Below are 15898 nucleotides of genomic sequence, written 5' to 3' on the forward strand. Positions count from 1 at the left end.
TGTCAATATCACCTATGCGTTAGGTGTGAGGTCGCTTGTTCTCTTTCAGGTGTAGCATCTTTGGAGACTAATGAGGCTGAGGTGCGGCAGGTTGTTTGTAGTTTTGCAAGGCATAAGGCTCCTGAGTATGATGGAATCACTGTGGAACTTTTGTTCACTTGTTGGGCATAAGCATAGGTACAATAATGAAGGTTCTGAATAGAATGCTATTTGCAGACTATTTTCTGCTTTGTTGGGAAAGAGGTGTGATTAAGCTTCTTTTTAAAAGTGGTGACAAGAATTCTACTGTGTGTTTGTTGTACCGGCCTCTGATACTTCTTCCAATGCTTGGTAAGGTGTTTGAGAAGGTGCTGTAGTTGCATATTAATTGAAAATTGGCCTCGCAAAATCTTTTGATGAACCAGAATGGCTTTCGACCAGGGAAAGGTACAGAGGATGCAATTTTAAAAGTTACTGACATCGTTACTAACTCCGACTCTGCTTATTTCCTGGATATATCCAGGGCACTTATCAAGTTGTGGTGGCCCTCTGCCTTGTATCAATTTCAATGGTGGGGTGTATGCATGATGATATCGGAGTGGTACAAAGTTACTTTTGTAACTTGTATGTAGTGCTTCGTGATGTTGGCACTGAGATGAGTAAGATGCTGTCCAGGGGATGTTCCTAAGGCAGTGTGCTGGGGCCTCTGCTTTGGGTTGTGGAGTTGAGTCCCTCTCATGCGGTTGAGGTTTCCTATTATGCCAATGATGGGCTTCTGCTGGTAAAGGAAACTTGTGGAACAAGGTTGAATTCCGGGCAACTCAAGCATGTAAAGGACTAGATGTGTGGAGCAATCAACACAAAATGGTATTTAACACTGAAAAAACCACCGTGATGCTGCTGAAGGACCGTTTGGGAGCTACGCAGTGAGCCCATGTTTCGATGACCGGCCATCCTATTCGTTATGTCTCGTTGCAACGGTATTTGGATGTGCTTCATGATGAGAATTTTAGATTCAAGTAGCATTTACAGAGTATTGCTAAGAAAGCGTGTTATGACTTCTTCGGCATTCGTAGGTGGTCCATCCCGATTGGGGTCTAAATTTTAAAACAATGAAAATTTTGTATAAAGGTGTATGTGAGGTGTATGCTTTACACAGCACCTGTTTGGGCAAACAGAATGAGGTATAAAAGCTACCGTGATATTCTGTTGAGGGCTCAGCGTCTCCTGTTACTTATTGTAACGGGGACTAAGGTCTATTTCACTTGTGGCAGTTCTAGTGATTATGGGTCTTAAAACAATTGACCTTCTTGCGTCGGAACGTCAGTTACATTATGCGACAAAGAAGTCGGGTGAACTGACCGCTTAGCGTATTCAGGAAATAGAAGAGAAAAGTTTTGGTATTTGGCAGAACAGGTGGGATCAGATGGCAGATGGGCAGTATACTCTCCATGCAGATGGTCTCTTTCCATGCATAATGATGTTGGGAGTCGTCTCATGGATTTCCCCAAATCGACATGCGACTCTGTTCTTTTCAGGGCATAGCGCATTTCGAGACAGGCTGGCTCGGTTTGGTTTAACTGACACGGGGTAATGTCCTCAATACTTAGTATCGGATGATGAACATCATGTGTTGTAGATCTGCTCAAAATTTTAGTTTAGGTGTGCAGAGATGGTTAGAGAGCTTGAGGGTATTGGTTCAAGTCTTGATCTGAGGGCCAACTCCCTGTTAGCCCGTAAATCCAGATGAAAGTCTCGGCCTTTCATCCGGAGGTCCCGGGTTCGAATCCCGGTCAGACATGGCATTTTCACATGCTACAAATTTGTAATTCTTCTCATCCTCTGAAGTAATACCTAACAGTGGGTCCCGGAGGTTAAAAAAAAAACTGAACAGTTAGTAGAGATGAGTGGCGCATTGTTGAAAGATTTTAAAGTTTTTGGCGCTCGAAAGGATTGTAAAGGGTGTTTACTGTAGAATAGTAGCCTGAGTGGCTAAAGACCCTTTGAATGCTTTTCCGCCAGAATACGCGCATTCGGCACTTGTGGCCGGTTGATGTTTGTTATGTTCGTGGGTTGATTTATAATTTAATTAATTAATTTTGATTAATTAGGTAATTTTGGAAGCATTCGTATGGTAGGTCAAAAAATTGCGATGTTGCGAACAATTTTTGAGGATACAAGATTATTTTGTTATAGTTCAATTCGTAAATTTTTATTGGTTATCAAGTTTTTGATTCGGTTTAGGTGAGTGAAACTTATCTTTTGTTAGTTGATTGGTTTCAAAATCGATGGAAGTGTCTTTCAAGACATTTACATCAGTACATCCTGATAGAGCCCGTTCTGATAACTGAAATATGTAATCACATATTGAGGGTGTAGAAAATGACCTCCGGTAAAGCCCATTAGGGCAAGGAACGGAGGAAGTGGTGCGGCGATCGGGATCAGCACAAGGCGGATGTCTTACCCTATGGAATTAGGCTGGATGGATGTTTCTGTATTATGATAAAAGTCTACGATGAATTTCAACCCCTTTTACACTCTCCGTCCAGAGAAATCGGATCACAACTCACTGTTCCATCTTGGTACAAACTGCTAACGGAATAGACATATTTACACTGCAATAACCGGTAGGCAAATGACACGAACGGAATCAAATTTTGCGTACGTGACCGCAGACGAAGCATTTCTAAGCACGCATGCGCAGAAGATAAGTATTTCAACCTTGAAGGAGTGTTATTGTGAAAATGAAGATAATTTTTCACTCGTCCTCATACTTACACCTTAATTTCTCAAGATCATTCCCACACTAACTTCATTTTTATGGAAGTGCTTTGATATATAAATATAGTTTGCATTTTTAAAAAAAATTTAATCAAAACATACATATTTTTGCGATTGGTTTATTTTGATGAGTACTTGTGTTTTTGTAAAAGAAATATTTTCCTAGTATTCATTCCAGACATAATCACTGAGAAATAAAATGTATTAGATATTTCTGAATTATAATAAAAAGAAGAGTATATGACTGCTACAAATAAAATATGTCTGAAATATTTCACTATTCTAAGACTAATGTTAATTCATATTTGATCACTACAAAAATTAATGTTTGAAAACTAGTTTGTTCTTACAATCTTTTGAATTACCGCTTTGTTTCATCTCGGCTAACTAAATTTTTGAATCCATAAAACATAATTTGGACCATTTGTAAACTGACAAAATCGTTTATTTCATGCGTACTTATACGATTCATTAAATGAAATTTCAATCATCATGTTAAGAATTAAGATATTATTTTATCAATATATAGATAACATGCAATAATTTGATATTTTATGATTAAATTTGGCTGTACAGATTACAATTATAAATACTTATACTTCAAAAACGCTGCTTAAAAAGGAAGATGATGAATTGTTCAAAAGAATTTTTTTTCTTGCTACCAGAATTGATGTTGGTATGGTTGACCTATGTCTCTTAACTTCAGTCAGTTCTAGGTAAGTATTTTTACATGCAGATTATTTAACTTTATTACTCTGTTACAGTTTAAGCTATTTTTCTGAGACTTTATTTATGGAACTCGTGTCTATGTTCTTTAATGCAACATAAAAATGTGTGAAGAGATTTCTTTTTTAATGTGAAATTGGTAAAAAAGAAATTGGTCCTTGTTATTGAGCCGAAAATGGCTACCTAAGAGTAAATGTATTTTTTTTATATAAGAGTAAGCAGTTCCTTACTGAAAAGAGATTTTAGTTGATATTATATATCAATATATAAATAGAACTTATATACCTAGATTGTGAAATTGTTAGTGCTGAAAATTTACGGCATTTCAACCACATCCGAATCGAATGCAGTGTGAAACAAATTAGTTTTTGTTTGTGGGCTTATTTCGTGTCTTTTAAAACGGTTAAAGTAATTCCATTAGTCTTCCAAATAATGAAATAATCAGATTCTTCTAATTAATTTCTTAACTGTTTTCTTGATACTTGTAACCAGTCAAATGGCTAGCCATGATGCATTATACGTAGACCCTTTCCATATAAAGGGGAAAAACATGAATTGTTTGATATTAGATTATAATATTTTTATGTATAAAACTTACTTTAAAATGTATCTGCATACATACCCCTCCATTTAACACCACGGTTTTATTAGCAGACTGCTTTTAGACATTCTCTTGCATGTTAAGGATTGTAAAAACAGCCTCTGACAGCATTTTTCAGGTTATCTACATCCCTCAGTTGTAAATGGGAAATTTTTTGTATTTTTCCCCAAAGGGAGTTGTCACAGATTTTCAGAGCCCCAACTAATCCACCACTCTTCAAAATATTAATTTTAAAAGACCTTTACCAACTAGCATAACAAGCTGGAACTCTGTTTTGTTGTAAAAAGACAATTGATTTCATACCATTCAGTTGAAGCAGATGATTAAAATAATTTTCAAGCATTAAGTGCTAACATATTTTTAAAAAAATAGTAGTCGTTTCAGATAATTTGTGTGTTGTATCATGAAATAGAACTTTGTGGTCACCTGTAATTTGTTTAAACTTATCGCTGGCATCCATGACAATAATGATGCATTATGCTGAAAAATGAAGTTTTTTCAGGTAATTGGTTTACCAATAGCTTCATAATTTTCCTTCATATTCTTTCAGTTGTGTTATCTCACAGGTAACTTTTCCAGAAATCACATTAATCTTTGTTATCTCAGAAGAGTTAGCACTCCATACTTTCACCTTATCACTTAACACAAACATGCTAGGAGCTTTTCTAATCTGGTCCATGAAATCAAACTTTGCACATAGGAAACCAATTGGATAGATCAGAAAAATATATACTGTATTGCATCCAAAAACCAATTCCTGATTCCTTATACCCCATGAGTTTCTTCTGGGCACATCATTATGCGCAAGTTTTTCTTGGAGTATGTTCTTGCTGTGGTTCAGTTCTTTTAGATTTACTAAATCTCTTTTATTTAATAAATAAAATTTTGTGTTGCTGTTGTTTCAGATTAGTTTTATAATTTAAATTTTCCAATCGTGGTTAAAAGTAAGAAAACTTTGAGAAGTAAGTTATATAAAATTTTATGAAACATAAGCACTGCTTTAAACAGCATAAGTACTCTTTTAATCCTTAGCCGTATAATCATATAATAGTTTGATTTATGCTCTTAGAGATTTTACAGTGCCTCTATAATAAAATAAATATTTTATTCTGACTCATACATAATAGTAAATTATATTATATTATATATATATATATATATATATATATATATATATATATATATAAATATATATATATATCAAGTCATAAGATAAATTATAAACAGAAAAATAAATTATAAGATAAAAAATAGATATGTCTGAAATCCGTATTAATTATTTAAACAATTGAAGTAATATTAAGATAAATACATTTTATATATAAAAAAATTATTACACAATTCACAAAATACGTACCTGCCTTAGTGAATTCCATTTCTCTCATTCTTTACAGATTTTCTACCTATTATAATCCAAGAAATTAATCATGTGCAACTGATACATTAACTCCTAACCCAACAATAATTTTCAGGAATCACTGAGTTCCAAATTGTTACTGTTTACTTTGTGACAGCTGCTCAGCGGTAGAATAAGACTTACATAATTTTGAAATAAACAGTTATTCTCATGCTAATTTATTCTAGTGGAATTAAAATTATTGACTTATTACAATTTTTTTTTTTTTTTTATAGAATAAAAGCTGTAATTATGTATAATTAGGGACTCGCCTACAATTTTGATGAAATTTGGAATCTACCTTATTTAGGATCTAATTATTCATTGCAATTGAAATTACCCATTGGAAACGCCTCTCGGCGAAGTTATGTCCCTTGTAAGTTATATAGTACCCTCACAAAAATTTTTGTAATTCATCAGTGTACAAAAATAATATACATTTTTGGACTAAATTAAGTTAGGTTAAATGCAATATACATTATTTACATTGTAAATAACTTAGTTTCTGTAAAATTTAATTCAGTTAAGTAACTAACAATATTCCATGACTGAAATTTGTGTGATATCAACATAACAAACCTAACGCTAGCTTCTCTTGCTGAACTCATCTATTTAACCTTCAGTATTAAATTGACTAAATTTTAGGCTGAGTCAATATTTATATACAATTACCAATTATTTAGTTTGAAAATAATATATATTTTACTTGTAGAGTGCTGAATTACAAAATATTTGGTTACTGTGTAACTTATGAGGGCCAACTCAGATGAAAGGTGTTGTAACATATAACTAGGGTCCTAAATAAGGTATATTCCAAATTTCATTAAAATCAGAGGTGAGTTCCTTATTGTATATAATCATCTAAAAGCTTACTTGCACACCAAATTGATGAACTTTAAATCAAATTATCAGGTAGAATTTTTTTGCTTCCAGCTATTAAGCTTGATAAAATTTAAAGCTTAAATTTCATAGAATGTAGCTTAATTTTTTTTAATATGAATTTAGTTTATTTCTTTAGCAAAAAAGTATTTTAAAAGAGTTCCCAAATTGTTCATGCAAAGGGCCAGACCAAAACTTCCTTTACTTTACTATGTTGGATTGATATTTTTTATACTATTTATACTTGTGTTTTCTTTTTTTCAGAAGGTTTATTATAACATCATGGCTGATAAACCAAAGGTTGAAGGAAGACCTATGATATATCCTTATACACATTCAGCAGTATTGGCCCAGTTTCCATACAAACATTATTTTGAAAAGGGATGGGTATTGAAATATTATTTAATTGCTGTCGCACTTACAGTTCCTTTATATTACAAAATATCAAAAGGAGGTATGTATAAACTTCATTTCTTTCTTATTACAGAGTAGCTATCTATAAGAGGGCTCTGAAAGTTAAAGGTTAGGTGTTATATCTACCGTATAGGCTTCAAAAACAGGTGATTATAAGGAAAAAAAAAATTAAAGGTAGGAGAGCTGGCCAAAGTCAGGATATTACTGAATGTAATTCTCTTTGGTAGAGGTGATAATTATTTAAGGAATTATATGAAATTAAAAGATCATGCAATTTTATAATCGGTGCATAAAGTAGACAAGAATAGAATCAGAAAGGTATTTTTATGGCTGTGTTTCACTACTTAAACAAATATATTGTTTTTAATCAAATTTTTGTTATCTTTTCATTATATACAAAAAAAAAACATTTGTTTCTGACGCATGGCTTACACACACAATTTAATTTAAAATATTTATCGTTTTATTTAAATATAATATTTTTTTTCATTTATTTAATTCAATGATTCTAACTAAAGTGTGTGCATACTGTATTTAATTCGTGTGGATATGGCATTACTAGCAGCAATGGTTGACACTAATTAAACTAATGTAACTTCACAACTTGTATAACAAATTTTGCTTTTACAGTTGGCAGACTGGTGTAGCCACAAGGCATAACGCACTAGATACCAAATCATCTAGGCGATTGAGTTCAAGACCCAGCCAGACCGAATTACTTTTTTATACTTCAAATATTATTAATTTATTTAATCCTACCACTCACCTGTGATGTCACAACATAGCAGACAATACAACAGCATTTTTTGGGGCAGGGCTGTGATTTTACAAAAATATTTTTTTGCAAATATTGTTATTTTTTGTTAACAAATGTGCTTAAGAAAAATATGACATTAGTTATGCAAAATCTTGAGATACTGAGGGTGTCCTTGCTCTACAGCCTCACTGCCTTGGCCTTTTAAGTTGAAAATTTAATGGCATCAATGACCCATGTATATACATAATCCGACCAGGTTTAGTCAAAATTGGTCCATTAGTTCTGGAGATATAAGGTGATGTAGAGGCCAACACTACGTACATACAAACATTAACCTCCAGAAAATTTCCATCCGGTTTTTTGAGTTCCTTAGGTGTAAAAACATCAAGATCCAGTGAAAACTACATACAGCCATACTGAATTGATTACAATAGTTTCTCTTCTAGAGCTATATCAGTAAACAAGAAAGTAAAAAGTACATCTTTTTTTTTATTATTTCACTCTATATTATGCAGAAGATGTTTCTGAACATTTTAAATCCAAAACTAGTCGATCAGATAATTTGACAGGTACTGAGGACTTCCACCAGTTCAGAAAAAGTGGTTTCTAGAAAAATATGTAAAGTTCACTAGTGTCATAATCACAAACAACATTATCTTTAAATTCAAGCCTTATTCAACTTTTCTTCTTTTTTTAAATTCACTTACTGTCCATTTCTTCTATACAAGGTGTCCCATATAAAACGCAACCCATCAATCACTCATCCATGAAATTTCAAAAGTCAAGCTTACTGTCCTACTCGTTACTGAAATGGATTCGTCCAACATCTGAACATCGCGGCGATGCAGTAGAACACTACCGATAGTAACAACAATGCAATCATAACGTTCAGTGTATTGCTAGAGACAAGATGGTGCTTTCGCTAGATGAACGTGTTTTCATTGTCGAGTCGTACTTCAGTATGAAATCAGTGATTGCAGTGGAAGATTTGTTTTGCCATAAGTACCCAGATAAACCAGCTCCTAACAGAAGATCAGTAAGGTTAATTGCAAAATTTAGAGAGACTGGTTCTATTAATAACAAGGAACACAAAATATATGCGTCAGTGTTGAATACAGATGCAATCACTGAAATCAAAGACCGATTACTCGCCTCACCAAATAAATCGATCAGACGTTTGTCTGCTGAAATTAATTTGTCTAAATCGACTGTTCATCAGGCGACCAAATAATTACAATTACGACCTTATCGCATTCAAACGGTTCATCGACTTCTTGAGCCCGACAAAGAAAAACGGCTTCAATATTGTCAATGGTTCCATCGATTCCTGCGTGAGGGAATTAATGTTATGGATTCGTTATTTTTCACAGATGAACCACTGTTTCATTTGGATGACTATGTAAACAGCCAAAACAGTAGAATTTGGAGTGCTGAAAATCCCTACGTTTATCACGAAAAACAATTACACCTGCAGAAGTTAAGCGTGTGGTGCGTGATATCACGGTTTTATTTTTTTCGAGTGCACCATGAATGCAGAACGATATCAGGGTATTTTATTTCAGTTCATTGCACTCTTGGAAGAGGAAGACAGGCACTGCTGGCTACAACATGACGGTGTGTAATCGCACTACGCAGGTTCAACTTCTGATTTCGTTGAGGAATTCTTTGGTAATCGTGTTATCGGTCGAAGCTTGTGGCCACCAAGATCTCCAGGTTTCACTGCGGCGGATTTTTTTCTACGGGGTTACCTCAAAGAAAAACCCTACAGCAACAAACCACGAACACTTGAACAATTGAAATTCAATATTGAAGAAGCTGTATTAAATATCCAGCCACAACCTCGAAAAAAGTTTGTGGCAAGAAACGCTGTAAAAAGAATTGAAGCTTGTATTCAAGAAGATGGCGGCCCCTTCCAACATTTACTCAAAATGTAAGGTAATGGATGTTAATAATCTGAGTGAAGAATTTTAGGAACACATCATCTGCTTTAAAAATGAAATCAACAGGACGAAAACGGACTGTGAGAACACCTGGAAACATTAACGCTGTAAGGTTAGCTGTTACGTGGTCTCCACGACGTTCAGCAACGAGACATGTTGCTGCGCTAGCCATTCCATTTCTGATCGAAGTGTACGACAAATTCTTCATGCCGACCTGAAATTCCATCCTTGTAAGATGATGTTAGTGCAGCAACTTAATGCAAATGATTGGGCGTCTCGCAAAGCAGCTTGCGAGGTCACCCTCGAAAATGTCCACCAGGATGCCATTATTCTTTAAGTGACGAGGCACATTTTCATCTGTCAGGATTTGTGAATAAACAAAATTACCGTTACTGGGATTCGCATATCCACAGCAAATTCTCGAAAAACCACTTCACAGTCAATATGTTACAGTGTGGTGTGTTGTTTCAAAGTTCGGTATAATTGGCCCATATTTTTTTGAGGAGTTAAATCGCAGAGTAATAGTAACATCTCATCGATAAGTAAAAATGTTGAATTAATTTCTGCGACCGAAACTGAATGACCTTCAAGGACATGAAATTTGGTTTCAACAGGATGGTGCCACCGCCCGTATGGCAAGAATCGCAATGGATGTTCTGCGAGAAACCTTTCCTGGACGTTTGATTTCCTGATTTGGCGACATTCCTTGGCCAGCTCGTTCACCTGATCTGGCTGTTTGTGATTTTTTTCTGTGGGGGTATCTCAAACATAAAGTCTTTAGTAGTCGACCACAGTCAATTGCAGAACTCAAGGAGGCCATTCAACAAGAAATTGAGGCAGTTTCACAAGTGATGATTGAGCGAGCAATGTCAAATTTTAGAAGGTTAAGTGAGTGTGTGATGAGTAATGGAAAACATTTGGACAACATAATATTCAAATTAAAAAAAATTATGTAAGTAATTCACTATAAATTGCAAAAATTGATCTTTAATTTGATATATTAAATGTTTTAATTTTGAAAGTATATGTTTGGAGTGTCGCTTTATATGGAAGTAAAACTTGGACAATCGGAGTACTTGAGAAGAAAAGATTAGAAGCTTTTGAAATGTGGTGCTATAGGAGAATGTTAAAAATCAGATGGGTGGATACAAATGAAGGGTATTGCAGCAAATAGATGAAGAAAGAAGCATTTGGAAAAATATAGTTAAAAGAAGAGAGGCCATATACTAAGGCATCCTGGAATAGTCGCTTTAATATTAGAAGGACAGGTAGAAGGAAAAAATTGTGTAGGCTGGCCACGTTTGGAATATGTAAAACAAATTGTTAGGGATGTAGGATGTAGAGGGTATACTGAAATGAAACGACTAGCACTAGATAGGGAATCTTGGAGAGCTGCATCAAACCAGTCAAATGACTGAAGACAAAAAAAAAATGTTTTAATAGTAGGAAACACAGTTTTATTATAATCCCTCAAAAGTCGTCAGGTTTATATGCCGGACCCTGTATTTCTCACCATCATCCTATTTGTATATGATTTAATGAATTTAAAAAAACATTTTTATATAAAAATTATTCTTATAGTTGATGCTGTTCTATTTTATTGTTCATTAAAAAAATATCTTCAGAGACTATAGCAATCTGCCAAAATTTTGGATATTTAGTTTTTTCATATGTCAATTTCAAGTCCCCCCCCTCGGAAAAAGAATAAAAAAAGTTATAAAAATTTCCAGATGTGTTAGCCTGAATTAATATCTGAACTGGCTCAACATAAATTCTTTAAAATGGCTCAAAAATTTCTATTTGTGTTGTTCATTGATGGCATTAAATTTTGGACAAAAAAGAAGGGGAATTTTTTACAGTAGTCGTAGAAAGTTGTACATAGCATGATTAAGTTTTAAGTCGTTCGGATTTAGAGGAGGAGGATATTCATCATTATTTTTAGAGTTTTTTCCTCATAACACATGAAAAAGTTGAAATTTGACATAAATGTTTGATTATGTTTATTCCATCTTTGACTTGATCAACCTTTTCAGTCAAGGAGGCATCATCAGCACCTGTATTTGTTTTTAGTAGACTAATTTTATTAATATATTAAAAATAAGCAGTAATAAAAAATAATAATTACCTTTAAAAGAGCTGTTTTAAAGAAATAAAATTATTAGAAAAGTGTTGAAACATTCTTTGAAAAAAGAATTTTTAGCATTATTTTATTATTGTAGTGTTAAAAAGTCTAATATAAAAATAAATTTTCATACTAATGCTGCTATTGATCACTGATTTTCCATAAATTCACATTTTAGAAGTGTAAGGCTATAAAAAAAAATAATAAATTTTGTTACATATAAAATCATGTAAACTTAATTTTTCACCTTTATTTTTTGTTATCTAATCAAGACTAAAAAAAATCCAAAGCATCTTTAATATTATTACTGCTGACCAAAAATAGACAACTATATTAATACCTGTGATTTAATTGGAGCTCTTTATTGTTTTTAAGCATAGTAATTCTGTCGAATTATTAATATGAGGTCTGTTCGAAAAAACCAAACATTTTTAATTACATGCCAATAGTGGTATTTAGTAATAATATTAATGTTATAATAAAATAAAATAATATTCATAAAAATAATTTATTAATAATAAATTAAATAATATTTTATAAAATAATATTAATATTATTATATTAATAATTATAATATTATATTATTATTTAGTAATAATATTTAGTGGTATTTAGGTTGGTAGTGTTGTGTTCCGCATTACCTTCTCTGTAACTACATGTTCTTGGATTGTTGATATCTCATTTAGTTTTCATGTTATTGTTATTTGAGTGCAATGTGTTTTAAGTGTTAGTAGTAGTGATTTTTGTAATGTGGGATTTTCAGGAGGTACGGTACAACATAAAAGTTTGCTTGAAACTGGGGAAAACTTTCACAGAAACGTTTTAACTTTTGACAAAACTTACAGAGATGATACTCTCAGTCGTATGCTATTTTTTGAATGGTTTTCATGATGTAAAAGTGGTCTTCATTCAATTGAAAATAATCCTGAACCATGAAGGCCTTTAACTTCAATTATGACACCCACATTCAGAAAATCAATGATCTGGTGCACGCAAATCGTTGATCGATGTCAGAGAACTTGCAGTAGAGGTTAGCTTCTTGATTGGATCATGTGAGATTTTGACTGAAAAATTTAACATGTATCGAGTTGCAGTAAAGTTTGCTTTTTATTTGATGACCGAACAACAGAAAGAACATCGAGTGAATGTTTGTCGGCAACTTCTGAAAAGAATCATAATGGGAGACGAAAGCTGGATTTATGGCTACAACATTGAGACAAAAGTTCAAACATCAGAATGGATTAACAAAGGATCTCCAAATCCCAAGAAAGTACATCAGTCTTAATCCAATGTCGAAGTGATGCTCTTTTTTATTTTAATGTAATTGTGCATTTTGTATTCTTGCCTCAAGGTGAAACCATGCAATCTGTCAAGACATTTTACAACAGTTATGTGAAAAAATCCACATAGTAGTTTCCTACTTGCCAGACCTGGCTCCTTGCAATTTTTCCGAAATTAAAATCAGTGATGAAAGAATGCCATTCTGAGACTATTGATAGCATTAAAGCAAATTCGCACAGACCTTAAAGGTCATTTCAAATGAACCTATGCAGACTGCTTTTTTCCCATAGAAAATGGGAAAATTTGCCTGAAACAAACGCCCAGCAGCCCTCACATACTGGGTGTGTGGGGTCACCGCCTGTCTGGTGGTGGGACCCACTAAAATCCCACTCTTTCCATGCAGGGTGGTGCTGGAATTCACATAAAAGCATAACATCAGCACCACCCGCGTCACAGGCACACTTCTCATTCACATCAATATTTACATAACACATTCAGACACTATTTACACTCAATATTTATAGTTAATAATATATACAGTTCAGAATTTACACTATAGTTATGCCAGCCTCAGACAACAGAAATGCGTCCCACGGGAGCCATTTGTGACGACAATGCCAAGGCACACCTGCCCCCGGAGGCTGGCGCCCGCCGCCGTATTCAACCAAACTCTCCTTGTCCCCATTAGTTTCTGCTGTAGGAGGACCCTTATAAAATACCAGGCACACGCAGTCCATCCTCACCAGGAGAGAGTATCAACTGCATGACTCTCCCACCAGTGAGTTCAATCACCATACGGTGTCTCCTGCCTCCCTCTGGGACACAAAGAAGGCACACTTCACCATATCCATGTACTCACAGTACTGGCAAACTCTGTGCTCCTGTTTCCATTTCTATGGAGGATTTACATAACACATTCAGTCACTATTTACAATTAACAATATTTATGATATTTACAGCTCTGAATTTACACTATATGCTGGTCTCAGACAGCAGGAACACATCCCACAGGAGCCAGCAGCGATGAAAATGCCTAGGCACCCCATCACTCACCACTGAAGGTTGGGTGCCCATTGCTGTCCTGAACCGACATCTCTGTTGTCCGCCTTGTGGTCCTCCTCTATTAGTTTCTGCTATAGCACCCTTTTAAACCACCAGGCACATACAGTTCATCCCTCACCAGAAGAGAGCATCAATCACATAACTCCCCCCCGGCGAGTTCAAATCACCTCGTGGTATCTCCTGCCTCCATCTTGGTCACACAAAAAGGTGTGCTCCACCATATCCACGTCATCACAATACTGGCACAGTTCTGTGCGCCTCTTTCCAATCCTATAGAGGTAAACCCCAAACGACCCATGACCGAACAACCACTGAGTCGTCTAGAAGTCCACCTGTCCATGCAGTCTATTGACCCAGGCAGCCACCTCCAGGATCAAGGTGTAGGTTCAGTGCCCCTCTTTCGCACTCCACCACCTCTCCTCCCAGTCAGTCAGTATGCAGCCCCTCGCCTCCTCTTTACCATCTTCAGCACTATCTCTTTTCTCTTTGACCAGCAGGTCCGATGGCGGCATACCAGCCACCACCAGTGAGGCATCCAATGATGCAGTCCAGTAGAATGGCATGATCCTTATTGTCAGTCTCCTATATATGCAATTCAATCTCTGAGCATTTCTCCCCACTTCAAAAGCCTTCCACCATACCGGTGCCACATACAATATCATTGATACCACAGTAGAGTCCAGCATTCAGCACTTGAATGTCCTAGGACCACCGACTGGCATTGGCCATAAGTCTCAGCAATACCAAGGACATGCTTTCCGCCTTCATGACCACTTGCTGCATGTGAAGTGAGAAACCCCTTGATCTATGGAGCACATTCCCAAGTATTTTGCCGCTTCCTTCGGAATGATCATTTCTCCACTGAACTGCTTTGTGAAGTGAAAACACTGCTGGGAAAAGTGTGTGAATAGGAGAGGGAAATTTTGAAGGGGACAAGGACCAGTAATCTGTAAAATTAATAATAAAGATTAAGAAAATAAAATTCAGTTATTTTCTGAATAGGCTTCGTATATTATTATCTTTTATCAGTTTTAACTTCCAAAAGTCATATAAAAAATTGTTTTGTTTGCATAGTTTTCAAGTCTTAAAGTAAAAAAAAATGTTTGAACTTTTATCATTTTTTAGTTATACTGACAAATTAAACTCTGCTGCCATTTTCCAAGTTAGCAGCTAATAAACCTTTCAAAATAAGTTATAAACTGCTTTGACAATATTTAATATATTCAGTATATAGACAATGCCTAGTCTATTTCTTAAATTGTAAACAGATTTTATGCTGCTGAAATCCATAGTACTAATATAAAAGTAATCATATTTTTCAAGAAAAGACAGTTAATATGATTCTTCTTTTTTTTCAGTGAATTCACCTGAAAATAAGTTAAAATGGAAAAAAATCAGAGAAGAATGGTATGGTCCTCACGGTCATCATTAGTTAGAAAAATATTTTTGAAGTCGTCTGTATAGATTTCTTCTTTTTTTTTTTGTTTTAATATTGTCATTAGTGAAAATGTACAATAAATTATATGTATAATACTAATTGCAATTTTTTTATTTGTCTTGAAAAATAATTTATAATATCAGCTCTGTATAAATTACAAGGGTAATGTTAAAGTTATGGAATAATATTTTCCTGGATAAACCCATTGTATAATGTCCTACATTTGGGAAACCATTTTTTTAATATTGTAAATAGTTGAATGACCTATTTTGAATCCTCAATCCTATCTCTTCACTATGATCCAATCTTTGAATGATCTGCCACTTGTCACTCAAGCTTAATGTTCTAGTTTTTCTTAATTGTTGATGACACCATTCTGATAAAACTTATGACATTTTATGAAACAAAAAACTTACTAGAATGACACTGGACAGACAGTAATATCATGTATCAATGATAACCATACGTGCACTGAACTGTCATCAGAATGAATCCCTGCTTACATCACTCAACCAAATGCTT

General features: G+C 34.5%; 1 protein-coding gene across 1 annotated transcript; it reads left to right on the top strand.

Moving 5' to 3' along the window:
• The first annotated feature begins 3320 nt into the window (after window positions 1–3320).
• LOC142324750 (uncharacterized) lies at window positions 3321–15475 on the top strand. Its single transcript, XM_075365688.1, has 3 exons — window positions 3321–3476; window positions 6627–6816; window positions 15297–15475. The coding sequence occupies exons 2-3, from the start codon at window positions 6645–6647 to the stop codon at window positions 15368–15370; spliced, it is 246 nt and encodes an 81-aa protein (XP_075221803.1). The 5' UTR covers window positions 3321–3476; window positions 6627–6644; the 3' UTR covers window positions 15371–15475.
• The last annotated feature ends 423 nt before the right edge of the window (window positions 15476–15898 follow it).

Source organism: Lycorma delicatula, chromosome 5, assembly GCF_047948215.1.
Source record: "Lycorma delicatula isolate Av1 chromosome 5, ASM4794821v1, whole genome shotgun sequence".
Lineage (NCBI taxonomy): Eukaryota > Metazoa > Arthropoda > Insecta > Hemiptera > Fulgoridae > Lycorma > Lycorma delicatula.